We start from the raw sequence: 27,724 nt of genomic DNA on the forward strand, positions 1-27,724 counted from the left end.
GTGGGGTGGGAGCATTGGGAGAAGGAGAAACCCATTCTCCTTATAAATTTCTATTAGTAATATCTTTGTAACTCTGGCACAACCTTTGTCATCCCTTTTGATTCTTCTCTATTCATCCCCTATATTCAACTCAGTCTTTTCTTCCTTTGAAAATATTATCTGGATTTACCTTAATCTCTTCCCTTCACTATTATTGTCTAGCATAAATCTTTATCACACCATTTTAGGATTATTCAGACAATCTCCTCATCTGGTTTTCCTGACAACAGCTTATCCCCTGGCTCTTATCCGATTAATCGTTCTATAATACTACTTTCATCATATCACACTATTGCTTCAGAATCTAAAATGAACCTCCTTTGCTTAGGGACTCACCAAAACTCTTCTGTCTGACTTTTAAAGGTTCTAATAATTTTATGCCATCTGAATTATTGGAATCTGTTTTCCTCTATGTCTTCATATGGCTTATAATCAGACTGGTCTTTGCGTTCCTCTCCACTATGCTCATGTTATTATACCCCCACTACACCCAGAATTGTTGTGGTTTCCTGTCCAGAATTGACTGTGCCTTTTGGGAATATCTCTCAGAATTTCCTTTGGAAACTATCAATCCCTGACTTTCAGTCCATAGGTTTGGATGTGACTGACTCCACAGCCAGCTCTAGGGTGGACATGTGACCCACACCTGGCTAATCAGAAAATCACAGCCCCACAGTCCCAGCAGTCAGTTCAAGGAAGAGCACGTGACCCAAGCTGATCTAGTGAGAGCCCTGCCCAGACCTTCTGTTGGAACTTTTAGAGAAGAATAGTGCTCTTTTAGAACTACTAGAGAGCAACTGACAGATTTCTGATTATATAATTTGAGCCTCTAGATGTACCTATGCCTCATCTTTTTGGCAATAAGAAACAATAAATCCTTGCCCCCTTTTGGCTTAAAAGAATTTGAATTGGTTTGCAAAAAGTGCTCTAACATCTTTGCCTATTTTGATTTACAGTCATCCTTGAGATTTAGCTCTCATGCCATTTTCAAACTCTTCTTCCTTTTCCTTAACTCCCATTACACTTACTTAATCCATACTGCTTTAATACTAAATCATCTCAATCGTTTAATATTTTCTGGTTTTGCTTACCCACTCACTGTGCCATAAGCTTCTGGAAAGCTTGAACTATTAATTACACTTCTCTTGTCAGAACACTTAAGAATTGTTCACAATTAAGACTCAGATTGACTGATAAATTCTTGGATAAGTTACTTTAGAAAGTCAATAGTTAGAATCTCAAGAATAAATAAAAACTGGACAAATTGTTGCTAATCTAATCGGAGCCCAGCTATTTTGGGTATTTCTGTTTCCATCTTCCTGATTAAATAATAATAATATTATATATATATATATATATATATATATATATATATATATATATATATATGGCAGAAAAGAAGGGGAAATGATATCAGCGACTATGTTATAAAGTCACACTTTGAATCACCTGAAGAAATATGTTGGGGCATTTGGAGGGGCCCAATAACAACTTCCTGTTTTAAAATGCAGGTTTTATTATTATTCAGGCATGGTGAGACCAAGAGATCAGGAGACAACTGCCATTGTTAAGATAGTTTGTTACTTATAGTCGCTAAGAGGAGGGTGCACACCACACCATGGAGGGTCTCACAGGAAGCACCAGGTTCAGCCAGGAGGCAGAAGGAGTGAGGGGAAAGCACAGGATGAGACTTTATCGTGGTTCCCATAGGCAAGGAAAGGCAAAGCAAAGCAAGCAGGCTTTGAGGTGAGAATAATTTCAGCAAGCTATAAGGTGTAGGGGCTGTCCCAAATTGGTGTCTGATCCTGGGTTGATTAGGGCAGGGGAATATTGGCTTGGTGTGGGAGAGTTTGATAAAGAAGGAGGTTTGGGGATGTGGTATCTGGATTGGTCAGTTTGCATGTGAAAGGTTCAGGTGACTTGTTTGCTATCTCTAGAAATTAGCTAGCCCTGAGAAGGGCTGTCTCTCCCCAGTCAATGAGGCCCCAGATAGCAGAGCATCAAGAATACAGAAAATACGAAAATATAATTAATACACTCCTCTCTTTACCACTTAGATTCAGAACAAATTGAGCAACAAGACAAAGGAGAGGCAGGTGGTGGCCAAAATATCCCCTCTATTACTGATAAAACCTACCTTGGAGAATGTGAGAATCAAATGGGCCTCCTAACTCTGTCCAGAATTAGTCACTTACTCATATAGTCATAGGTAGCATAGAATCAGGACAACTTTTCCAATTGGGAAAGATTTTATGGCGTGAGTTATAGAGAAGAAATTGTGCTTACTGCAAGCAAGTTTACTCCCGAGAGGGGAAAAAATAAAGTCAGGAGCTGAGTGGAGCATGCCTAGTTTATTCTTTCCAAATGTACCAATCAAAAGAGACACCCCATGTGAAAGTCAAGGGGTACTGCTTGACTGAACTCCCTTTGCATGGAAAGGGAAACATCAAGAGTGGGAAAGAAATATTACCTGTCACCGAAAAACACTGATTTTTCTGGAAGTTTTAGGAAGATAGTGAAATTCTGGCTTGTCCCTAGACTTGATTACAGCTTCAAGTTTAACATTTTAAATCCAGATTTTCAGGGGCAGCCAGATGGCTCAGTTGGTTCAAGTGTGAGCTCTGAACAACAGGGTTGCTAGTTTGATTCCCACATGGGCCAGTGAGCTGTGCCCTCCACAACTAGATTGAAGACAACACGCTGCCGCTGAGCTGCCAGAGGGGTGGCCGGATGGCTCAGTTTGCTAGAGCGGGAGCTCTCAACAACAACGTTGCCAGTTCAATTCCACCTGCAACTAAAGATTGAAAACGGCGACTGGACTTGGAGCTGAGCTGCACCCTCCACAACTAGATTGAAGGACAACTACTTGGATGGAGCTGATGGGCCCTGGAGAAAAACAGTGTTCCCCAATATTCCCCCAATTAAAAAAATAACAATAAATAAATAAATAAATAATAAATAAATCCAGATTTTCAGCTAATTGATACTCAGAAGAATAATTGACTTGAACAATAGAGTGAAGAAATGAAATGGAATGCTCACTTTAGCAGCACAAAAATTGGAATAATACAGAGAAGATTGGCATGGCCACTATGCACGAATGACACTCAAATTCATGAAGTGGTACATATTTTTGTTATCCTTTGGATATGAAGGAGAAATAAAGACTTTTCCAGACAAACGAAAGCTGAGGGAATTTGCCACCACAAGACCTGCATTATAAGAAATGCTGAAAGGAGCTCTTATACCTGAAATAAAAGGATAAAACTATACCAAACTTTGAGGAAGAGGACAAACAGAAGCAGGAAACTGCAACTCTATTTCAGAACAGGATATTAAATAATTATAACATAGAGGTGAAAGGGTAAAAAAGCATTTTTGAAAAAAGCTCTTTGTGCTCTGTAGTCATCCCGATGGCTTGATAATTCTAGTGGTGAGTTCTCTTGGTTCCAAACCTCCCTTCTTTGGTTGTATATGAAAACAGGTTTGCTAACAGTTAATATGTAGGACTTTCAAACACCAGTCTCGAAGACAAATGAACAACGGATAGAAAACCTGCAAGAATAAGCCAAGAACTGATATCTTGTGTCTGAGGAGGGAAGCTGGGTGGTTAGGGACAGGGATAAAGAAACTTCACATTTGTTAACTCTTTCACTTCCCTTTTGAATTTTGAACCATGTATTATTGTATTACTATTTAAAAATAACTTTAAAATGTTATAAAAATTTTGTATAAAAATGTAATATTAACAAAGAATCACAGTACTTGTTTTAACATTGCCTTTGTTTCAATTATTAATTTAAATGATGAAAATAAAATCCACCTCATTTGCAGTATGATTGTCTTTTTTAACAGAATTTGTGGTGCTTGAGCTTGCTTAACTCTTCTGAATAAAACAATCTGTCCCTTTTACTGTTATTTTGAAAGACTGATTTGCTGGGTGGTAGATTAAATTAAATGGAATGAGTTATTTCCTAAAGATAACATTAAATGCTGGTAGGGCAGCCATTTTACCCATTAGCCTAAAGAGAAATGGGGCAAAACGTGACTGTAGGTGAAGAAGAGAGAGAGATTAAGTCTGACATTGCTAAGGGCCACCGTTACCGTAGATGCTATTGCAGTGCCTGAGGCATTACCATCCTGTGCGCTTTTGCTCTGTCCAGTTCCCTTCCAATGGCAAGTGCTAGGTAGAGTTAGGTTCCCGCATTTTCCTTTGCTGCTGCCATCACCAATCAGGGTAGGACTAGAGTCTTCGCAGGCCTCTAAACACTGAAAAGATGATGGTGTCCCTCTCCCTTTATGTAATTAAAACTAGAAATTCATATAGAAAGTGAATTAAAACTTAGGGTGAATGGAAGGCCTTCCTTTTAAACTCTGTAAAATAAATATTCCGAATAAATTCATCAGGGCTGAACTTTTTTTCTGCTTTTCCCTCCTTTGCTAGTACTTCAGCCTTAGTTCAGTGGCCTGTTCCATAATCCCCCACTTGCAGGGTCTCGAACCCCACCCACAAGGCCGCTCGCAGGTGTCAGCCCCACCCAACTAGGGATCCCCTTCGCTCCTCCCACTGGTCCTTAGTTCCACCCACTGTACGCGTCGTCTTGACGTTAGCGCGCCGTTGCCCAAGACTCGCAGCAAATGAACGCTGGCGGCCGCAGCCCACCGTCATACCCTCTCATGCGCGTGCGTACTCGTTCTGGGCGCTGTGAAGACCTGGCGGAGCCCAGCGCAGATGGAGGCCTAAGGGCGGCGGGGGCGGAGCGCGCCGCGAGCTGGGGGCGTGTCCGTGGCGGGCGCTGTCTAGAGGAAGGCCGAGCAGCCGCCACCACGCTTTCAGTCGCAGCGATACGCAAACGAGCCAGGCTGAGGGCCACGGCGGCGATGCAGCGACGACGGCGCCCATCGCCGCATGCCTCTCAGCTGCGGGAGAGCTGCGGGGGCGGCGGGGGCGGCCGCGGTGGCTGCGGTGGCTGCGGCGGGAGCGGGGAGGTGGAAGTGCAGTTCTCCGCGGGGCGTTTGGGCTCGGTCGCGGTCGATTCGGCGGCGGCGGCGGCGGCGGCGGCGCCCGCGCGCAGCACCGAGGAGGAGGAGGAGAGGCTGGAGCGCGAGCACTTCTGGAAGATCATTAATGCCTTCCGCTACTACGGGTAAGGAGCCGGTGGCGGACCCTAGCTCAGCCCGTCGGGGCGTCCGCTGGTGCGGCGGACCTGCTGGAACGGTGGCGCCACCCGCGCTCGCCCTCCGGCCGCCACGCCTCCGGGGTTCCCTGACCGGGCCGCTTGAGCTGACCTCAGGGTCCCCGAGTCACCTCCCACCACCGTAGCCCCTCTCGGGCCAGTACACTCGCGTGTCTGCCGCTGCCGCGCTGTCTTGCTCAGCTACGTGTCTTCTGACCTCAGGATCTGATTAACTCTCTTGCCTTTCATCCCTCGTTAAAGGTTTGGCTTTGAGGCCGGTGAGGCCGAAAAAGTGCTGTAACAATTTCAGATAGAAGATGGTGATGGTAAATCATTCAGTGTTGGGCTTGATTTGTCTGTGTTGTCGATGTCCTCCAAACTGAACCCACGGAGAGCCCAAGTTCACCTCCACGTGGGATGCTGTAGAACGCATTTTCTCAAACTGTTGCCAGTTCTTATGAGAACAGCATGAGATTTCCCCCCCCCCCCCCCCGCTTGGCGCTGTGAATGTACTGGCACCTTTGTGGTGAGCGAGTGAATGATGCCGCTCAATGTCTTTAACTGGTGGGTGTAATGAAGATTGGAGGTGGTCCAGCTGTCCTAACATTTGCTAATTTTTAAGGGGGGACGAGAGAAGGTACAGGGAGACCCACCTTTGGGATCTTTTATTTTGCAAATATGTATCGAAGTCTCCTCGTGGGCTAGGCATGGTGGTAGGACTTTTAAACTTCCTAACTTCTACTTTTCTTCTAGATAGATGTTAACATAGCTTAATCACCAAATTTTAATTCCAAAATCTGGAAGGAACTTAAATCAACTGTATTTTCAAGTAAAGATAGTACTTTTATTCTGTTAGGGATGAGTCCACCGAGGGACATGTTCTGGGTCTGCAGTTGAAGTCTGCAAACATGACCTTCTGCCCAAGTAAAACGGTTCCCTTAGATGGGCTTCTGCTGTACTTTATGCAGACTTTTAAAATATTGCTTGATTGTGACCTCCTCAAGGACATGGACTGAGCCTTATTTATTTTTATGTCACCAGTGCTTGGCATATGTTGTTGAAGCTCTATTTTTAATAAGACAAGTAGTAGCAAAGAAATACATTTGTCATTCCCAAATAGTCTGTGGATTTGTGACCAGTGGTAAAATAGTTTATTATCTTGAGTTTGGAAACTTGCTTAATAGAAGTTTAAGTTATTTAAAATCTGTTTACATTTGTGACATGAATTTTTAAAGTTCAGAGATCTTGAGGAAACAATTTACTAATTAATTTAATTAAGCACAGGAGTAGGAACGGTGGACCGCGTTACTTATGGAGCCCAAAGGGGAATTAGTAGTATGGGGATTTTATTTAGTATCAACAAAGGGAAGAAGGCAGACAACCAGAGAATTGAATTTGATGTAAGTATCGTGCCTGGAAGAACCATAAAGGGAGGGGAAGCAGCTGACATTAGATAGCTAAGCGTGGTAGGTGCAGAAAAGTCTGGTACATTTTACTATTGAAAAATCTAGAGATAATGTCTTGCGACTACTGTGCACCTAACTAGTTAAAAATGTGTGTATACCCAGTTCTAAAATATTAGGACTAATTTAGAATTGATATTTATGATTAAGTATCAGATGGGCCTTTTTGTTGTGGGGGGACTTTGACCTGTGTAGCAGTAGAGAAAAGGGCACTTGTGTGCATGTTCTAGTGGTTGTGGTACATTTTCCTATACTCTTTACCAGTTTAATGTGGGATTGAGGAAAATTTCATTTTTAAAATACAGTCCTTTTTATTTGTTTCATCTCTCTATGAAACACTTCCAATCTCTAGACTGAAAAGAGCATATGATCAAAAAAATAGGCTTTTAAAAATATCACTTAAAGGATTAGGGGTATGGAGAACGTACAGCAGAAAACACTGGATTGTTATATTCCAGTATTTTATGGTCTTCTAGACCTGCACTGTCCAGTACCTTAGCCACTGGTTACATCTGACTAAATTTAAGCTTAAATTAATTAAAACTTAATAAAATTAAAAATTAATTTCCTCAATCTCAGTGGCCACATTTCAAGTGCTCATTAGCCACATGTGGGTAGGGTCTGCTATATTGGACAGTGCAGATGTAAGTTTCCATCGTTGCAATAAATTCTGATAGACAATCCTATTCTAGACCTTTGGGCAAGTACTTCCAAATTTTAGAGTTTGGTTTTACTGCTAAATGTCTTTTAGTCATTATATAGGAGATTTAGATTAAAGATCATAGGGTAATAAGTGTCTTTTGGTTAATGTTTTCTCTTTCCAGTGCCTTCCAATTTTGTGCTTCCTACAGATTTTGCTTAGATGACATAGTCTGACTAAGGTAAAAATGATTACAGTATTGTACTGAATAGCAAAAAATGTTGTTAGCCTTAAAATGTCACTCTTGTTATGAATGAAGAGACCTAGTCTCAGAAAATACTGCAGTTGAAAAATCAAAGCTCTTGTCAGAAATGTCCTACTTTTAGAAATAATGGTTAGGTTAGATTTTAAAAATTGAGATGTAGAGGTCATTTTTATAGGTGAGAGGTAGGCATATAAAGAGGTGAGTAACTTGCCCAGGGTTACACAACCAAATTGTGGAACTAAATTGTGATAGAGTCTGGCTTGAAATCCAAAGTCGTTCACTAAAATTTTACCCTGCATTATTAAGCAGTGATACTAGTAAGACAACTTTAAGCGTGGGTTATTTAATAAATATTGTAAATGGATTGAGACAGACTTTCCTTTTGAAAAGGTGGCTTTCCTGTTTGGAATTTCAGAGTAGTTCAACAGGTGCAGAGGAATGGGTCACTGACCTTGGTCCTTGGCTCAGACTCAGCATCAGACCCACCCTGATGAAAGGTGACTAAATCAGAGCTGGGGTCACTCCCCAGAGCAACCTTCTAGAAAATGCTGGAGGTAGAGATACCCTTAAGGAAAGATGGCTGCTGACTCTACTTTCTCCCCTTACCTGCCAGAGGATATGGCCTCCTGATGCTGACTGAGGATAGTCTGAAGATATTAAAACATTCCTTTATAGCAGGGTTGGCAAACTTTCTTTAAGGGCCAGGCAATGAATATTTTAACCTCTCAGGTCTAGGTGGTTTCTGTTACACCTATTCAACTCTGCCCTTGTATGGAAGCAACCATAAGCAATATGAACAAAAGAGCATGGCAATGTTCCTGTAAAACTCTTTTTACAAAAACAGACTAAGTGTGTGTGGCAGGGGAGTTTGCCACCCCTGTATTAAAGCACATAGTCATCAGACAAACTCAAAAAGTGCCTGGAGGTTTTGCTTAGAAATAAATGATAAATATTTATTCAAGGGTGTTAGGGTTTGCAACTTGGAAACACAACTAGGCAAAAACGAAGATGTGTTCCAAAAAAGAAAAAGTTACAAGTTCTTATAGTAAAATGTACATTCTTGAGAATAATCAGTGCTGTATTCCTTGCCCTAGGATTGGTCCAGGATGGTTATTGGTCAGATGTTAGGCAGTCTGGATGACGGATGCCAGGTTATCTGGATGCATAAGTCCTTCATGGAGTGGTTAGAGGGTTATCTGGAGGCCTCATGTATGTTCAGGTATTTCTGCAGAACTGGAAAGTTAAAAAATGTAAGTTCCGAGGCTAGTTAAAACAAGAATAGAATCGTTTCCTCATAATCTCCACCTACTTGATTTTAGTAATTTATCAGCTTGACTACAGTGACTGCAGTTTACTTCTTCATTCTGTTTCTCATAGTGTAAGCATTTCCAGAATAGATGAAGGTAGCCCCAATTATAATGGTATAGTAAGAACTGGACTCGTTTCTCAACTTTGGTAAGACTTGAATTATTTCAAGAGTCACTGTGGGTGAATGGTATAGACAGCTTTGCACACAGTTAAGTAATCAAGGGTTGAGGGATATGCTATGTCTTATCCTGCCTATGTAGTTATATCACTTCTGTAGCAGTAATTGACAACACGTATGTGTGTGGACTCTTCTGACCAATCCATAACTTACCTCAACTCTCCTGCTATCATGGAAATAAGTAGTCTTCATGGAGAACCAAAAATGGCACCTAGGAAGTCTGACTGAATATTGATTGCTTTTTACATATGTTGAAATGCGCAGATTAAATAGTGACAAAGATGAAACTTGTATTTTAGAATACATCTGATGGTGGGGGGGGTTAGGTTGGGGACAACATTCCTATAGGTAGCAGGCCTCTCCGTAATCTTTGGAAGACACACTACGGGCCTGAGGTAAAGCACTGGAGAGAGGTGTAATTTGCAGATACTTTTATGAAGTAGCATCAAAAGGACCTTGGGTTTATTGATTGTGTGGGCTATGAGAAGAGGCATTTTAGGATGACTTGTTAGTTTCTGATTTGAGTGGATGTATGGTGTACCATTCACCAGCATCAGCCATATTGGAAGAAGTGCAAGATTTTTTTGGTGGGACATGTGCTAAGTTTAGTTTGGATATGTTAAGTTTTGAGGTATGGTGAGAGGGAGATTGTGGGGCATCCAGTGCTGGAGAATACTGCAGAATAAAGTACCAAGAGATTAACCTGTTAACAGTGAATTGTAAATTGTTGCAACTGTGCTGTTTGCCTAACGTATTATGGCCACTTTAAATAGTTCCTTTAGTGTCATACTTTATTGCTAGGAATGTAAATTGATACAATCTTTCTGAAAATCAGTTTGTACCAAGAACCTTAAAAATACTCATCCATTCTGTCCTGGTAATTCTTCTTTTGGGAATTTGTGGTATTTTTTTTTTTTTAAATATAGACAAATTTTTAACACAAAGTTTACAATATAGACAGACTAGTAGAAGTATCTAAATGTCCAATGTTTGGGAAATAGATAAGTAAATTTTGGTAGCATCACATGAAATGATAAATAGTCATTTGTAATCATTTGTCATGTAATCATTTGAGAACTTTTTTCTGATCTGGGAAAATTCCTTTAATAAGAATTGACTTGACTGTGTATGTATGTGAATCATTTGGAGGTCTTGTTAAAAGACATGACATTTCCGTAGATCTTACTGGGTAGAGGCAGAGATTCTCCATTCCTAAACCACTGCCATTTGATCTCCCATATGTACTACCACATTCTGACAGGAAAGGTGCTGGATGACTTTGTCTTAAACAACAACAAAACAGGGAGAAATGCGCCAAAAAATGAGAAATGGTTGCCTCTAGCAGAGGTTATTATTAGTAGCGGTTTTTCTCCTGAAGACTTTCACTTTTCTGCATTTTTCTTATTTTCAGTGTAAACATTAGTTTTACAAATTAGATATACCTCCTATTTTTGAGCACTTGCTATGTTGTCAGACATTGGACTAAGTGTTTATATGCATTGTTTTGTTAACATTTTCAGTGAAACCCCATTGGATAAGCAGAGCAGTATCATGGTACCTACCTCATGGGGTTTTATGGAGATTTTTCAGAATAATCCATGTTAAGTGACTTGGTTTAGTGCCTAGCATTTATTGTCTGAATAAATGATAGCTTCCGTAATCATTATCGTTATGTTTCACAGAGAAAGAAGTAATTTGCCAAGCGTCACATAACAAATAGGTGGCATAATCTGGATTTCAATCCAGAGCTCTTTGACTCCAGAGCTCACTGCTATAGTTTCAAGGAGGGTAAAAAGCAAACATCAGTGCAGCCACTGCCAACTTGATGTTTTTACATTGCCTGTAAGCACCCTCCCATAATACCATCACACACAAGCTTCTAAAAACATGTCCAGGTTTTTGCTTAAGTTTTGTCAGGAGCTTCTTCAGAACTTCTTTTTCCTTCTCCTTTTTTTTTTTTTAGCCCCCAGTAGTTATTATCATTGTCTTTGTTTCTTTTACCCCATAGAACAGCCCTGTGAGGTCTGAGGTGTTGAATCATCACGGTTCACAGATATGGAAAGTGAGAGTCGGAGAGTTCAGCTTGCCGGGATTTACACGCAGTTCTGTTTTAACTCCAAAATCCATGGTCTTTTTTTACTGCATCATGTAGATTTAAGATCTTTACATGGCCAGAATTGCCAGATAAAATAAAGGGTACCTGTTAAATTTGAATTTCAGATAAACAATGAATAATTTTAGTATGGCCAATGAAGTATTGCGGACATATTTCTTTAAATATTACTTTTCAGAAATTAGCGAGTTATTTGGTATAAAGTAAAAAATGAGAGAGTTATTTGGATAGAGAGATTCAGGCAACCAAATAAAATAGAGTATTTTTTATTTTCATTTAACACTGAATAAATGCCAAGAACATTTAAAAGAAACATACATTTATTCATTTGTATATGTAAACTGTAAAATGATGCAGTGAGCCCCCATGAACCTACCACTCAGTTTTTAAAAAGAATGTTATCATATCCCTTTCCCCTGAAAAAAATTACTTTCCTGAATTTTTATTTCCTTGCTCTCCTTGTAGTTTTTCTACATATGTTCAGTCCCTATGATATATATTGTTTATTTTTGTATAACATGGAATTATATATATTTTTTTTAATTAACTTTTTTTTTTTTAATTTTTTATTGGGGAATATTGGGGAACGATGTGTTTCTCCAGGGCCCATCAGCTCCAAGTAGTCCTTCAATCTAGTTGTGGAGGGCGCAGCTCACTACTGGCCCATGTGGGAATCAAACCAGCAGCCCTATTGCTCAGAGCTCATGCTCTAACCAACTGAGCCATCCGGCCGCCCCTATAATATATTTTTCTTTAACTTCAGTTTCAACAAATGTTTGCATTCCGCAGTTTTATCCATATTATTCTCTGTAGCTATAATTTATTAATTTAACTGCACTGTACATTCTTTGTTCAGTCTATTGGTGATGGACCTTTGTTTCCAGATTTTTTTGTCATTTCTAACAGTGCTGTGATGAAGATAGTTCATGTTTCATGGTGATCATTTGCAAGAGTTTCTTGAGTATGTGTCTAGGAGTACATTTGCTAGGTCATAGGGAGTGTGCATATTAAGCTTTATTAGGTAATGCTAAATTATTTTCCAAAGTAGTTCTACTAATTTTGTACCCACCATCAATCAGCATATAAATAATCTAATTATTCCACAGTTTCACCAACATTTCATATAGATAGGCTTAAATTTCGCCCATCTGATTGAAGTGGGATTTCATTGTGAGTGTAACATTTAACTTTTAAAAATGATACTCTTCAAATTTTATAAATAGGTAGTCTCTCTCCATTGTGACTTTTAAAGTTATTTGGAAACTTTTGGAATGCAAAATGTGAATACTGTTATCTAAAATGCTGTAGAATTTCAGTTTTTCATTTGTTTATTACTTTTATAGTACATAAGATCTTTATGATATTTTGGAAATTTCAACTTGGTTGGCTCTTAATTTCAGAAGATATTCTAAAGTAATTTCAGAACAACATTCTGTTACTTGAGGGAGAAATCTAAAGCAATCAGCTGGTTTTGCTGAAAATTTTAAGTTTGGAAATTGAAATCATAAAAATAAACTTATTGTATACTAATTCTATCTAATTTCTTTTTTACCCTCCTCTCATTGGCGCAGATGTTTACTTTTACTAGTTATGAACGATTTGTCTTTTGTTTGGTTGCTTAGAGAATTTGTACTAAGGTAAAAACATAAAATTTTCTAAGTGGATATCGTTTAAGAAACCAAAAGATTGTAAGTGACAAGACAGTATCCAACATTATAAGGGAATGATTATACAGAAAGACAACTTCAAAATACGATTGGCCTCTCCTGAGAATTATTTTGCCAATTTAAAAAACACCTTTTATGTTTTAGCACCAGTATGCATGAGCGAGTGAACCGAACAGAAAGACAATTTCGATCACTTCCAGCTAATCAACAGAAACTACTTCCTCATTTTCTTCTTCACTTGGACAAGATCCGGAAATGCATTGATCATAATCAAGAAATACTACTGACCATTGTGAATGATTGCATACATATGTTTGAAAATAAAGAATATGGAGAAGATGTATGTGAAAGTTTGTTCTATTTGTTTTTATTTTAGGGCTTGACCTCTATATTTGGAGGTCTTTATCTTTCTGGATTTCATTCTTATAAGTTTGCATGGATCATTTGCTCTACTCAGAGAATGTTTTCACTTACATGTTCAGTCATTTGATTAGGCTTAATAGAACAGTATGCCAGAAACTAGATTTGTTTACTGATGGTTTTTTTTTTTTCTTTCTAAAACTACTAAGATAATTTGGGGTTTTGATACACTTTCACATTGTGTTCTGACACATAGAGTTTGTGACTTACATTTTTATAAACTTTATTAGCTATGTAAAATTAATTTTCCTTACTAAACTCATTATTTTGAGTATATTGATAGTCATCTTTCATTTTAAGAAATTATTTTTGCTTATAAATCTCAAGGGACTGGCAGTAATAGAAACTGAAGTCCTCTTTTTGTATCCACAGGATAGATACAGTTGGGCCACTCCAGTGTGAGCCTCTCCATGCTGCCCCATCAGTGACCTGGAGGGACCTTCTCTCTCTTAGAGAGAGAATGTTTGGTCTCCATAGCAGCTCAGTGCTGGTCCTCTACTGAGTAAAGACTGCTTAATTATATGGTGGTTTCATGATTAATGGACCATAATCTATTGAGGGTAGAAGTGAGACCACCAGACTCTTTTCATTTAGGATCTCAAGCTGCACTCGAACCCGGTTGAGGTGAGAGGCCAGTGATTTATCCACTAAACCATCTGTATAGCCCCTTAGTAGCATGTCTGTTTAACCATATTCAAGATTGATTACTTTTCTCAGAAACTAATTGATTTTTGTTTTTTAAACAGGGGAATGGAAAGATTATGCCAGCATCTACATTTGACATGGATAAGTTAAAATCCACATTGAAACAGTTTGTGAGAGACTGGTGTGAAACTGGGAAAGCAGAAAGGGATGCCTGCTACCAGCCAATCATTAAAGAAATTTTAAAAAATTTTCCGAAAGAGAGATGGTAAATAATATCTTGTTTTTAACCAATTTATTTAAGATACATTAGCACTGAGTTTCTCTATGAGACATTTCACAGTCTTGATTCATTTTTATAGTTGCTGTGTGCCTGTATTTTTTTCATGTGTGGGTGTGTAGTGTTATATTTGTTCTTGGATGCTCTGTGTGAGGTTGTAGTTAATGTTTTGAATAATTTTTTGCTCTAGTAGTATGGAAAATTATCTACAAATTAAAATGAGAAGTTTAGCTTGGATGATCATTATCAATGATATCTTTTTATAATTTGCTTAATGGCAGAGCAAAAAGCTGCAAACTTTTCATTTTCCTCATTATGACATATTTGTAAGCAAATGGGGGGTTGATAGCTTAGAGCAGAGATTTTTCACTTTTTAATGCCATGAAAACCTCGAATAGTCTGAAGCCCATGGTCCACTTTTCAGAATAACATTTATAAATGTATAAGATAAAATATATAGGATTACAAAGAAATGAGTTATTTTGAAATACAGTTACCAACATACTTAAAAAGCAAATTGGTGATATAACTTGCTTTTTATCATGTATTACACCAAATAAAATCTAGCAGCAAGTATTACTGTATTTTGAAAATGCTGAATGATATATATGTTATTTTGAGAATCTCAACAACTAATATAAAGTGAAAATATATGTGGTTTCTATTGGTGATAAAGTCACAGGCATTCCTAAAACTACTGTTGATTGTTGTCTGCATTTATAATTGAAGAAAAAAGTATCAGTTAAAGGTTAATGAAATTAAAGTGTAATTTTTTTCCCCCTATCTCCTTCATAGATCCAGTGAATTCCCTCCATAGACCCTTTGGGTCCATGGATCTCAGGTTAGGAACCCCTGAATTAGAGACTATATGTTTAAAGAGAACCACTGAATGAAATTCAATCTAACATTTAAAGGATTTTTGTAGAGAGGCTCCTTTTCATCATCTCCTTCCCCTCCTCAATGATTGACATTTTTAAGTTGGGTATATCCTTTCAGAAATTTCAGTGTGTGTGTGTGTGTGTGTGTGTGTGTGTTCTTTCTTTTTAAAAAATGTTTTATTTTGAAATAAATCAAAATTACAGGTAAGTTATATGAATTGTGCAGAGAGCTCCCATATACTCTTTACCTAAATTAATCAATTCTTAGCATTTTACATTTGCTTTATTTCCTTTTCCTACTTCCCTCACTCCTACCTTCCCCCACTTGACTTGGACCTGATGCGTTCATGAAAAACACACTTAAAATAAATAAAATGTTAAACAAAAAAACAAAAAAACAAAAAATTAAAAAAAAAAAAAAAAAAAAATATATATATATATATATATATATATATATATATATATATATACTTCACTATTTATATTAGCTCCCCTTCAACCCCTTTACCCTCGATGTGGTTATGTTTTATTTGAAATTCAGTACATTGAGGTTTATTTGTTTCAGTTTACTTTCAGTTAGGGTTGTGTGTCCCCTGTCCCTACATCATCCTTGTCGATTCATTTTTATTTTTTGATTTATGAATTATCAAAGACAAAACTAGACAAAAAAGTGATATTCAGAAAAAGTGTCATTCCCTCCCCATACCTTCTACACCCCATTTTACTCCCCACCCCCAGTCCCACATCACATATAATCAGTATCATTGATTTGTTATTTATCCTTGTTTTTTATGAAAGTAAGCAGATAAATGTTTTTCTTTTTAAGAACCCCCTTTTTTCATACACAAAAGTAGGATACTGTATATTTTATTTTGCACTTTTTTTTTTTCACTTAATGATATATCCTAGAAATAGCTGCAAATCAGTTCATGTAGGTTTTCCTCGATCTTTTTTTTTTTTTTTTTTTTTTAAACAGCTTCAGATTACTTCAACCAGTCTCCTATATTTAGTTATTTAAGTAGTTGGCAGTATCTGACAATTACAAATAATGCTACAATTAATAACCTTATGCATATGTATCTTGGTATTATTGGAGGTGTATCTGTAGTGTAAATTCTTAGATGTGTGATTGCTATATGTGAAAGGTAAATGTCTTTGAAGCATGGTTCGTGTATTATCCATTGCTATGTAACAAATTTTAACTGCTTAAAACAGCACATTTATTGTTTCACAGTTTCTGTAGGTCAGAAGTATGGACAAGGCTTAACCAGGTTCTCTGTGTAGGGTCTTACAAGACTGCAATCGAGATGTCTGCTCTGCTAGCCATGTTCTCAGAGATGCTTGACTGTGGAAGTATATACTTCTAAGCTCACAGTGCTGGCAGAATTTATTTCATTGTTGTTTTAGGCCCTGGCTTGTTATCGGCTGAAAACTGGCCTCCGCTCCTAGAAGCCTCACAGTTCCTTGTCTGTGGGCTTTTACAAATGACCACTTCATCAAAACAAAAAAAGTCTAGAGCAAGTAGGCTCCAAATGGAGTCTTACATAATGTAACATAATCACAGAAGTGACATCTGTTGGTTAGAAGCAACTCATAGGTCCTGTGCACACACAAAGGGAGGGGACTATAAAAAAAAAAAAAAGGATGTGATCAGAAGAGGGTGGGGGCCACTCTAGTCTCTGCCTCAGTTATTGCCACACACCCCTATGAGGGCTGTACTGTTTTTGCCTTCCTACTATAATGTAGGAAAGTGCCTGTTTTCTCACAGCCTTGTCGAATACATTATCAAGCATTTGAACTTTTACCAGTCTAATGGGTGGGAAATTGTATCTTGGAATAATTTTAATTTGTATTTCTCTTATGAGTGAAGTTGAACATCTTCATATGTTTAAGGGCTGTTTTGTATCCTGTTTTGAGAATTCTATATTCATGTCTTTTTTAAAAATTGAGGTGAGATGCACATAAAAAAGTACTCATTTTAAAGTCAACAATTCAGTGGCATTAAGGACATTCACAGTGTTGGGCATCCATCACCTCTATATGCTTCTAAAACATTTTTATCAACCCAAAATAAACCGTGTACTCATTAAGCAGTTACTCCCCACTCTTCACCTTTATTTGTCAGCAGTTTGAGCATGAGGTGCCTAGATGCGGTTTTCTTTGTGTTCATCCTGCTTGGGGTTTGTGTAGATACATATCACCAAATCAAATATTCTTTGCTCTTTACCTCTTCACATGTATCTCCTATCCTTTTCTCTTTATTTCTTTCTCTTCTGAGACTCCAGTTACATACACGTTGATTAAACTGTCTCAGGTTTCAGATGGCTCTTTTTCCACACTGTCCCTAACCCTCTAACTCTTTTTATACCTGGGGTACCAAAACAATGTATACCCCTGACTTGTGTTCATCTTTTGTTATCATACTCATATATTGCGTATTACAATTTTAATACAGTTTTTTCCTTTCTTAAGATGTGTATACATTTTTTTGGCACCCTCTGTATTTTAGTTTGGAAAGTTTCTATTGACTTTACTTGAATTTCACTGATTGTTATTATGCCAGTCTGTTAATAAGCTCATTGAAAGACTTCTTTATTTCTAATACAACATTAAAAAAAAAAATTCTAGCACTTCCATATATATACATACATTTTCGTGTGTGTGTGTGTGTGTGTGTGTGTGTGTATTTGCTGAAATTTCCTATTTGTACGTGCAATCTACCTTTTCCATTTGATTCTTTAACATATTTTTTATGGTTATTTAAAAATCCCTCTCTAATAATTCTGACGTGTGCTCTCTGTCAAAGGCGTCCTCTCATAACAATTGATTACATGTTTTTTTTGCTTTTTTTGCATGTCTCATAACTTTTTGATTAAATGCTACACATTGTATGTAAAGGAACAGTAGAAACTGAAGTAATAATGACAACCAGAAAAAATAATGGCAGGCAGCTAGTGTAGGGGGCTGAGTGAATATCTTAATTGTTTTTATATCTAATGTTCTTACATGTTAATACAATCACTTAAGAAAAATTTGTCCATAAACTTTATATCTAGAAATGTAGCAATATTGTTGCTTTCTGGGAAACAAAACAGTTTTTAGTTTTCATCTGCATCTCACCTTTTACTTCATGCACATAGATTTTAATATGTTTTCTATAGTTCATTAATAAGAAATTTTTGCAACATTATGAAATGCTCAAACTCTTAAGGAACAAGTATATAGTTCTTCAGCAGTAAATGAACGGCTTTGTCTACAGGAATTCATTGGTATTTTAGTATTGTCATCTGCAAAGGATAGGATTGAGGGTGTTTTGTTGTTTAGCCACCCTTTAACATGCAGTGGCTGCTAATCCACCTTATTTAAATACCTATTTGTCTGTATGCCATGTAGATTGTCTTTAGCTGAATAAATATAAAAATCATCCACTGTATTTCTCCTTCTAGATAGTAATTTTTTTTTTATATTCTGTGCTATAATTACCTTTTGAATACACAGTTGAAGAGGTAATAGATTGATTATATACTTCTGATTACTGTATCAGTTAAAACATTCATTATCTTTATTCCATTGTTGAAGACAGTTATGACACCACTCATTTTCAATTCTATAAATATTTTTTAATACTTTTTGTTTTTCAATTACGGTTCAATTAAGTTTTCAATTAATACTTTTTGTTTTTCAATTACTTTCAGGTGTACAACATAGTTAGACATTTATATAACTTATGAGGTGATCACCCTGATAAATCTAGTATCCATTTGACACAATACATAGTTGTTATAATATTATGACTGTGTTCCTTATGCTATACTTTACATCTCCATGACTATTTTATAACTACTAATTTGTACCTCTTAATCCCTTCTCTTTTTCAACCCATTCCCCCAACCCCTCTCCCATCTGACATCAGAATGTTCTCTGTATCTATGAATTTGTTTCTGTTTTGTTTGTTCGTTCATTTTGTTTTTTAGATTCCACATTAAAGTGAAATCATATGGCATTTGTCTCTCTGTTTGACACTCCGTTCAGCACAGTACCTTCCAGGTCCATCCATGTTGTTGCAGGTGGAAAGATTTTTTCTTTTTTATGGCTCAGTAATATTCCCTTGTATACGCATATATGTAGCCACCTCTTCTTTATCCATTCATCCATTGCTAGACACCCAGTTTGCTTCCATAGCTTGGCTATTGTAAACAATGCTGCAGTGAACATACGGATGCACATGTCCCTTAGAAGTAGTGTTTTGGATTTCTTCGGATAAATACCCAGAAGTGGGATTACTAGGTCCTTCTTTGTCTCTTGTTATAGCCTTTGTTTTAAAGTCTACTTTGGTATAAGTATTGCTACCCCAGCTTTTTTGTTTGTTTCCATTTTCATGAAACATCTTTTTCCCTTTACTTTCAGTCTGTTTGTGTTTTTCAATCTGAAGTCTCTTGTAGGCAACATACGTGGACTAACGGTTAAGTTCATGCACTAGTTTGCAAAAATATTGCTAACTTTTTTTGATATCAGAGGGATTATTCATTATGAATTTGTACCAACTGGACAAATAGTTAACCAAGTTTACTATTACGAAGTGCTGAAAAGACTGTGTGAAAAAGTTAGACAACCTGAACTTTTCCCAAAAAATTCATGGTTCTTGCATCACGGCAATATACCAGCTCACACGGCACTGTCTGTGAGGGAGTTTTAGCCAGTAAACAAATAACTGTATTGGAACACCCTCCCTCCTCACCTGGTCTGGCCTTCAATGACTTCTTTCTTTACCTGAAGATAAAGGAAGTGTTGGAAGGAAGACATTTTGATGACATTCAGGACATCCAGGGTAATATGATGACAGCTCTGGTGGCCATTCCAGAAAAAGAGTTCCAAAATTGCTTTGAAGGATGGACTAGGCGCTGGCATCATTGCATAGCTTTCCAAGGGGAGAGTACTTTGAAGGTGACCATAGTGCTATTCAGCAATGAGGTATGTAGCACTTTTTTTAGGATGAGTTAGTGAACTTAATTGTCAGACCTCATATGTAAGCATCTTGTTTTCTTATCCATTCAGCCATCCTATGTCTTTTGATTGGAGCATTTAATCCATTTACATTTAAAATAATTATTGATAGATGTGTAGTTATTACTATTTTATGCATGTTTTATCTTTTCTTAAAGAAGTCCCTTTAACATTTCTTGAAATACTGGTTTGGTGGTGATGAACTCCTTTAGTTTTTTTCTTGTTGTGCAAGCTCTTTATCTATCCTTCAATTTTCAATGATAGAATTAGTTGTAGGTCCTTGCTTTTTATCACTTTGAAGATTTCTTGCTAACCCCTTCTGACCCATGAAGTTTCTGTTGAGAAATCAGCTGACAGTCTTATGGGAGCTCCATTGTAGATAACTAACTACTTTTTTCTTGCTGCGTTTAAGATTCTCTGTATTTAACCTCTGGTATTTTCATTACGGTGTGTCTTAGTGTGGGCCTCTTTGGGTTCATCTTCTTTGGGACTCTGTGCTTCCTGGGTTTAAATCTGTTTCCTTTGTCAGGTTAGGGAAGTTTTCCCTCATTATTTCTTCAGATTTCTTTGCTCTATTCTTTCATTTGAGACAGCAAGGTTTCTATTCCTTGCTCTCTTTTTCTGGTAACCCTGATGCAAATGTTGGTATGCTTGATGTTGTCCTAGAGGCCCCTTAAACTATCATTTTTTTGGATTCCCTTTTCTTTTTGCTGTTCTGATCAGATGTTTGTGCTACCTTATCTTCTAAATCACTGATTCAGTCCTCTGCTTCATTTAATTTACTGTTGATTCCCTCTAAGATATCCTTTGTTTATTGTATTCTTCATTTCTGATTGGTGCTTTTTTATGTTTTGTATCTCCATTTTTATGTTTCCCATCTCCATTTTTATGTTTCCCATCTTTGTTGAAGCTCTCCCTGAGATCATTGAACATCCTTATATCCATTATTTGGAATTCTGTGTCTGGTAAATTGTCTCCATTTTGTTTAGTTCTTTTTCTGCAGCTTTGTTCTCTTCTTTCATTTGGGACATGTTTCTTTGTCTCTTCGTTTTGGCTGCCTCTCTATGTTTGTTTCTGTGTATTAGGTAGGTCTTTGTTTCCTGGTCTTAGTAGAGTGGCCTTGTGCAACAGGTGTCCTGTGGGACCCAGTGGTGCAGTCTCCCTGGTCACTTGAGCCAGGAGCTGTAGGTGTGTCCCTTTTGTAGGTTATGTGTACCCTCCTGTTGTAGTTGAGCCTTGGTTGCTGTTTGCATGTCAGTGGGAGGGACTGACCCTCAGGCTGATTGGTTGTGAGGACTGACTCTGACTACAGTGGAGGAGCTGTTGCACAAGGGCTGACCCTATGGAGCAGCATTTGCTTTAGCAGGGCTCTGGTGCCTTCCCAGTGGGCCCATTGCATGTGTTGTCCTCAGAAGCAGCTGTGTGGTGCTCCATCTTGGTCTGAAGCTAGTCACTGCATGTCCTAGACTTGGGGTCTCTAGGAAGAGTCCTCGCTACAGCCCAAGTTCAGCCACAACCTGTGCCCTGCCCAATGCGACCCGGAATGAACCACAAAGCAATCTGCAGCTGGCCGTTACTTGCACTGGGCTGGGATGTGCCTGGGAGAGGCTAAGCTGAGAGCTGAGACCCAAGGCTGGCTGCCACTAATGCCAGGCTTGGGGCTGCTTAGTAAGAGGTACAGGGCACGTTGAGGCCACGTGCTGTTTGTTTGGGATTTGTGAACCTTTGAGAGATTTTTAAAACTCTGTATCATGCGCCAAGACAGGCTATTTGTATGGAAAACTACTGGAAGTGGCTTGGGTGGGCCCGAAAGTTGGATGAAGCAGGGTCTCAGAGAATCACCAAGGCTAGGTGAAAAACATTGATGGAGACTCAGGTATGTTACCTGCCTAAGTATTTACACTGGGTGGAGTTGGGTTCAACAAAGGAACAGTGGCTGCTGCCAGTACTTCTGTCTGGGAGAAAGCTGCCCCTCCAGCCCTTGCCTTAAAGCCAGATAATTCAGTTCCTACCTATATGTCCCTGGTACCTTTTGAGCTGCTGCCCCAGTGCTGGAGCTCAGAGCAAGTGAGTCTGACAGCAAGTAAGTTTGTGCACAGGCCTTTTAAGAGGAGCACCTGGGACTCCATCAGAAGCTCCATCTCACTCAGCCACAATCTCCACTGGTTTTCACAGCTAGAAGTTGTGGTGAGTTCTCTTCCTGGTACTGAACCCTGGGCTGGGAGGCCTGGTGTGGATCTGGGACCTCTTGGTCCTCAGAGGGGATCTCAGCCGAGATATCCCTCGGCTGAGGGATATCTCTAATTGCCACACGTGGCTGTGGGACCAGCCCATTTCTCATCTTTACCAGTCTCAAGGTGACTTCTTTTGTATGTCCTTAGTTATAGGACTTCTGTTCAACTAGACCTGAGATGACCCTCAAAGATGGTTGTTCTGTGGTTTAGTTGTAATTTGATGTGGTTGTAAGAGGATACAAACATTGTGTTTATCTACTCTGCCATCTTGACCAGAAAATTAATTCTATAAATATTTCTTGATCAGACGTAATGTTCTGGGTGTGAGTCCCATAAATAGCTCAGTGAGTGAGTAATTTTGAAAGCCCAGTTGAATTTATTATTATTCCAGCCATGTTATCAAATATTAAAAAAGAAAAAATATATATTTATTTCTGCATGTCTAGATACGTAATGTCCCAGATTCAGGAGTAGTATAAGTAATAATCCATTGCCCTTTTTTCCTTATGTTTTGCAGATACAACTTAAGTTTTTTAGTGACTTTTTGTAGAAAGAAGTTTATTCATTGGCTTCAGAGCTAGACAGATTTCCAATACTTCAGCTACTGTCACTGCTTGACATATACTACTCATTTGACAAGCTTTTAATTTACATTTTTATTGTCCATGGACTTGTTAATGTATTTTGTATTCAAGTTTTATTAGTGAGAACATAGTATGGTTGGGGTACCTAATTTTTTATGTAACTATCTCGTCATGCTTTTTATAGTCTTTATTATCTCTGGATCAAAGATGGTTTGTCATAGATGAGATTGTGTGATCTTTGATTCCTTTTTTTGCATGTACTAATCCCTTGTCAGATACATGATTTGTAAATATTTTCTCCCATTCTGTAGATTGTCTTTTCACTTCCTTGATAGTGTCCTATGATGTACAAAATTTTATCAGTTTAATGAAGTACTTTATCTTATTTTTTTCTTTTGTTGTTTTGCTTTTCATGTCATACCTATGAAATCATTGCCAAATCCAGTGTCATGAAGATTTTCTCTAATATTTTCTTCTAAGAATTTTACAGTTTTAGACTTAAGTTTAGGTCTTTGATTAATTTTGAGTTAATTTTTGTATATGGTGTAAAATAAGGGTCTAACTTCGTTCATTTAAATGTGGATATCCAGTTTTTCCAGCACCATTTGTTAAAAACTGTCCTTTCTCCATTGAATCATCTCCATGCTGTTGAAAATCAATTGACCATATAGGTAAGGTTTATTTCCAGGCTTTCTATTGTATTTCATTAGTCTATAAGTCTGCCCTTATGCCAGTACTATACTATTTTAATTTCTGTAGCTTTGTAAGTTTTGAAGTCGAGAAGTGTGAGTCCTATAACTTATTCTTTTTCAAGATTGTTTTGCCTTTTTGGGGCCTCTTGCAATGTCATATGAGTATGAATTTCAGAATCAGCTTTTCCTTTTTGTGAGAAAGTCTGTTGGAATTTTGTTAGGGGTTGTGTTGAATATGTAGATTGTTTGGGGTAGTATGACATCTTAACAAGGTTAAATCTTTCCATGAATACAGGATGTTTCCATTTATTTAGATCTTGATATCTTTCAGCAGTGTTTTATAGTTTTCAGTGTACAAGTCTTTCACCACCTTGGTTAGATTTATTCTTAAGTATTTCATTTTTTTAGATGCTATTGTAAATGGAATTGCATTCTTAATTTCCTCTTTGGATTGCTCATTTATGATGTGTAGAAACACAATTGATTTTATTTGTTAATATCATATCCTGCAACTTTGCTTAATTTGTTTATTGGCTCTTGTAGCTTTCTTGTGGATTCATTGGGATTTTCTACATACAGGATATATAATCTGTGAATAGAGATAGTTTTTACCCCTTCCTTTCCCATTAGAAAAATGGCTCTGGCTGGAACTTCCAGTACAATTTTACATTGTTGAAGTACAATGTTGAAGAGCAGTGATGAAGGGGGACATCCTTGTCTTGTTCTTGGTCTTAAAGGGAAAGCTTTGAGTCTTCCACCATTGAGTATGATGTTAGCTGTGGGTTTTGCATAAATGCCCTTTACCAAATTGAGGAATTTCCCCTCTATTTCTATTGTGCTGAGGGTTTTTTGTTTTTGTTTTTTATATCATGAAAGGTGTTGCATTTTGTCAAAATGCCTTTTCTGTGTCAAATGAATGGATTGTGGTTTTTTATTCTTTATTCTTTTAATGTGATATATTATATTGATTGATTTTCTTATGTTAAAACACCCTTGCATTACTGAGATAAATCCCACTTGGTCGTGCTGAATAATTCTTCTAATATGTTCTAGGATTGAATTTACTAATATTTTGTTGAGGATTTTTGCATCTATATGTATAAGGCATATATGTCTCATTTATTTTGTGAAAATTCTTGTGAATCTTTTTCTTGTGATGCTTTTATCTGACTTTAGTATCAGGATAATGCTGACCTCATAGAATGAGTTAGGAAATTCTCCTTCCTCTTTAGTTTTTTCGGAGAGTTTGAAAAGAATTGGTGTTCATTATTCTTTAAATGTTTTGTAGAATTCATCAGTGAAACAACCTAGTAGAGGGCTTTTCTTTGTTAGGAGGCATCTTTGTCCCTTTACCCATGGAATATTGAGGTGGCAACATTGAAATCTGCTTTTAGTTCTTCTTTATGAGATACGAAATCTTCCTCAGTGAGACTTGTTTTGAGGACTCATGGCTTAAATTGAAAGAAATAACTAAAAATCACACAGTTCTTAAAGGCTACCTTTGTTCACGTTCATAAATGCTACAGGTTATTTTGTTAATTTTATCAGTGGTCCTACACTAAGTATTCTACAACTGTTAGAATTATGATCTAATCTCTTATATTCTGTTATTTTTCATTGTTTTGAAATGGTTTAAGTTTTGGGATCTTTCATAAACATTGTTGCTTCAAAAGGGTATTATATTAAAGTTTCTAATTGGTGCTCTCTCTCAATGTGTATATTCAGTGCTCTGCTCTATAGAATAATAGGTAATAGTTTAATAGCTTCTGTAAACATAAAGTACAAGTATTTCTCAAAATTCAAAATATCTTTGTTTCTGAAAAGTAGGTTGTAAGGTATACAAGAATAATTGAATAGGTGAAAACATTTCACAGGGTTCAAAATTTAATAGATTTCAAAGGATATAAAGTTTCCTTCCCATAGTTATTACCCAGACACCCATTTCCCTTTCCCTGAAAGTAATCACTTTTATAAAAGGGACAGGCATATCTAAACTTTAAATGAAGTGTACCAAAATCTTAAACTCCTTTTTTGCCATTCTTCAACCCAGTGGGAAAATCACACATTTATTCCTGTGTCATTTGTTTTGCCTGTTTAATTTAGATCGGTTTCCTTATAGTAGGTAAGACGAACTATCAAAAAAACCTTTAAAAATAAAACACAGTAAAGTCCATGTCCATATTAAAGTCATAACTTTGCCATAAAAAGTAAACTCCAAGTTCCAGAAAAGACATAATTATAGTCCTTTAGAATCTAGGTTGATTCTAGATAAATCCTGGTCAAGTTTAGGTCTCGAATAAACTTCCAGGATCCTGTTTGTGCCACAGCGAGCACTTGATATCTTTACATTAGCTGGATTGATTCAAATTTATCTCAGTTAGTCTTTTGATGGTCTTCTTTTTGAAATTTCATTAAAGGCCTTTCTAACTGAGGTGTCTATAAAAGATAGATTACTTAAATATGTATAGAATTAACTATACCTGTGATCATTAAAATATTTTTTCTATGAAAATACATTTGTCTTATTACTTTGTCCAATTTGTTCTTGTTTAGAATTTTCAAATGCTCAGGTCTGCAAGCCCAAGCAGCTTTGAAGTCACAGATTGACGTTTGTATTGGAGTCTATTTATTACATAAGCAAATGCTATTTTAATTGTGCTGAATGCCAGACACTTCAATAATTACTAGCTTAAGAATTTAGTGCTATAAATTTTATAGTTGCTAATGAAAGAGAGATTTCTAAGTTTGAGCTCTACTTGAAATGAGAAATCACAACCATGTAGAATCATGTTCTCTTATGAATCCTGAAATTGAGTGTAAGCCCTGAAAAATCTTAATTTCAGTAACCCATTCTATTTTAGAATAATTTGAACTGGTATTTTGTTTGTGAGAGGAAAATGTGTTATGTGTTTGCCTTGTAATATATGTCTTAACACTTCAAGAAGATACTGGTATACTATTGACTATTGAATATATTTTTTTCTTTTATATAGTTGGGCATTAGGAAAAAAATGTTGAGCTTTAAAAATAAGTATTTTTCTACTTAGATTATTACAATAAGGAATATACGTTATAATTTATGAAAGAATTATTTTAGCTTAAAGAAGCCATTTTAAAAGAGAAAACGGAGGAAATGTAGACTGCGAAAATAAGAGTAGCATAGAGATTGAAAATATAATTCTCCTTCACCCTGAAAGCCCTCTTAGGCTAAATACAGCTATGTATTTCAGATTTGTTTCCAATCAAGATCTCAAGCTCATACAATCCAAGATTTCAAGTGCTTAAACAAACCTAGAGTAATAAATCAGTGGAAAAACAATCCAATACTAATAACTTAGTAGAAAAATAGTGTAAGTAGACAGTTCACAGAAAAAGAAATATAAGATGCTTAATCTCATAAGAAAATGCAAATGGAAAAGCCACACTAAGATGCCATTTTTCACTTATTACATTGCAAAGATTTAGAAATTAAGTAACTACTAGTAAAAGTGTGAGGAAACACATGTTGCTGATGGAAGAATAAATCAATAAAATTTTTTGGAGGCAACTTGGTAATATTTAAGAAAAATGAAATGCATATCTTGACTCTTGGGATTCAATTTTGGAGAAGCTTTCTACAGATATACTCCTGTATGTGGAAAAGTATGCCAAGGATATTAGTTTTAACATATTAACGAAAGACTGGACAATATCTAAATGTTCTTAATTAGCAGATTTTGATAACATTGTACAATCATGCAATAAAATACTTATTCAGTCATAAAACATTAAGAAAGTTCTGTGTACTGATAAGGAAAGAGGTTCAAGATGCCTTAAGTGAGGATTGATAAACTTTTTCTTAAAGGGCCAGCTGGTAAATATTTTAGACTTTGCCCGCAATGTGATCTCTGGGGACTGCTCAGTTCTGTTATGGGAATGCAGCCACAGACAGTACCTAATAACTATGTTTCAATCAAACCTTATTTACAAGAACAAATGACTGGCCTGTGGGTCACAGTTGCTGACCCCTGTATTAAATGAAAGAAGCAAAGTGAAGAACTTCATACATAAACTATAACAGGTATGAATGAAGTACTGAAAGTATCGAGAAATGAGTTCAGGCTTTACCCGGGATGTTGGGGAAAGACTTCATCCACAACG

General features: G+C 37.0%; 1 protein-coding gene and 1 pseudogene across 1 annotated transcript in view; both read left to right on the forward strand.

Moving 5' to 3' along the window:
• The first annotated feature begins 3,073 nt into the window (after positions 1 to 3,073).
• LOC141571392 (U6 spliceosomal RNA) lies at positions 3,074 to 3,174 on the forward strand (annotated as a pseudogene).
• Positions 3,175 to 4,727: 1,553 nt separating this feature from the next.
• Positions 4,728 to 27,724, forward strand: part of CARNMT1 (carnosine N-methyltransferase 1) — a 40,954-nt gene continuing 17,957 nt past the window's right edge. Inside the window, exons 1-3 of the mRNA XM_019736700.3 lie at positions 4,728 to 5,186; positions 12,995 to 13,190; positions 14,017 to 14,180. Coding sequence (XP_019592259.2) covers positions 4,921 to 5,186; positions 12,995 to 13,190; positions 14,017 to 14,180 — 626 coding nt within the window. The 5' untranslated portion in view covers positions 4,728 to 4,920. The remainder of the gene's footprint in view (positions 5,187 to 12,994; positions 13,191 to 14,016; positions 14,181 to 27,724) is intronic.

The sequence above is a fragment of the Rhinolophus sinicus genome, chromosome 16, assembly GCF_057876585.1.
Source record: "Rhinolophus sinicus isolate RSI-liver-muscle chromosome 16, RSI-T2T, whole genome shotgun sequence".
Classification (NCBI taxonomy): Eukaryota; Metazoa; Chordata; class Mammalia; order Chiroptera; family Rhinolophidae; genus Rhinolophus; species Rhinolophus sinicus.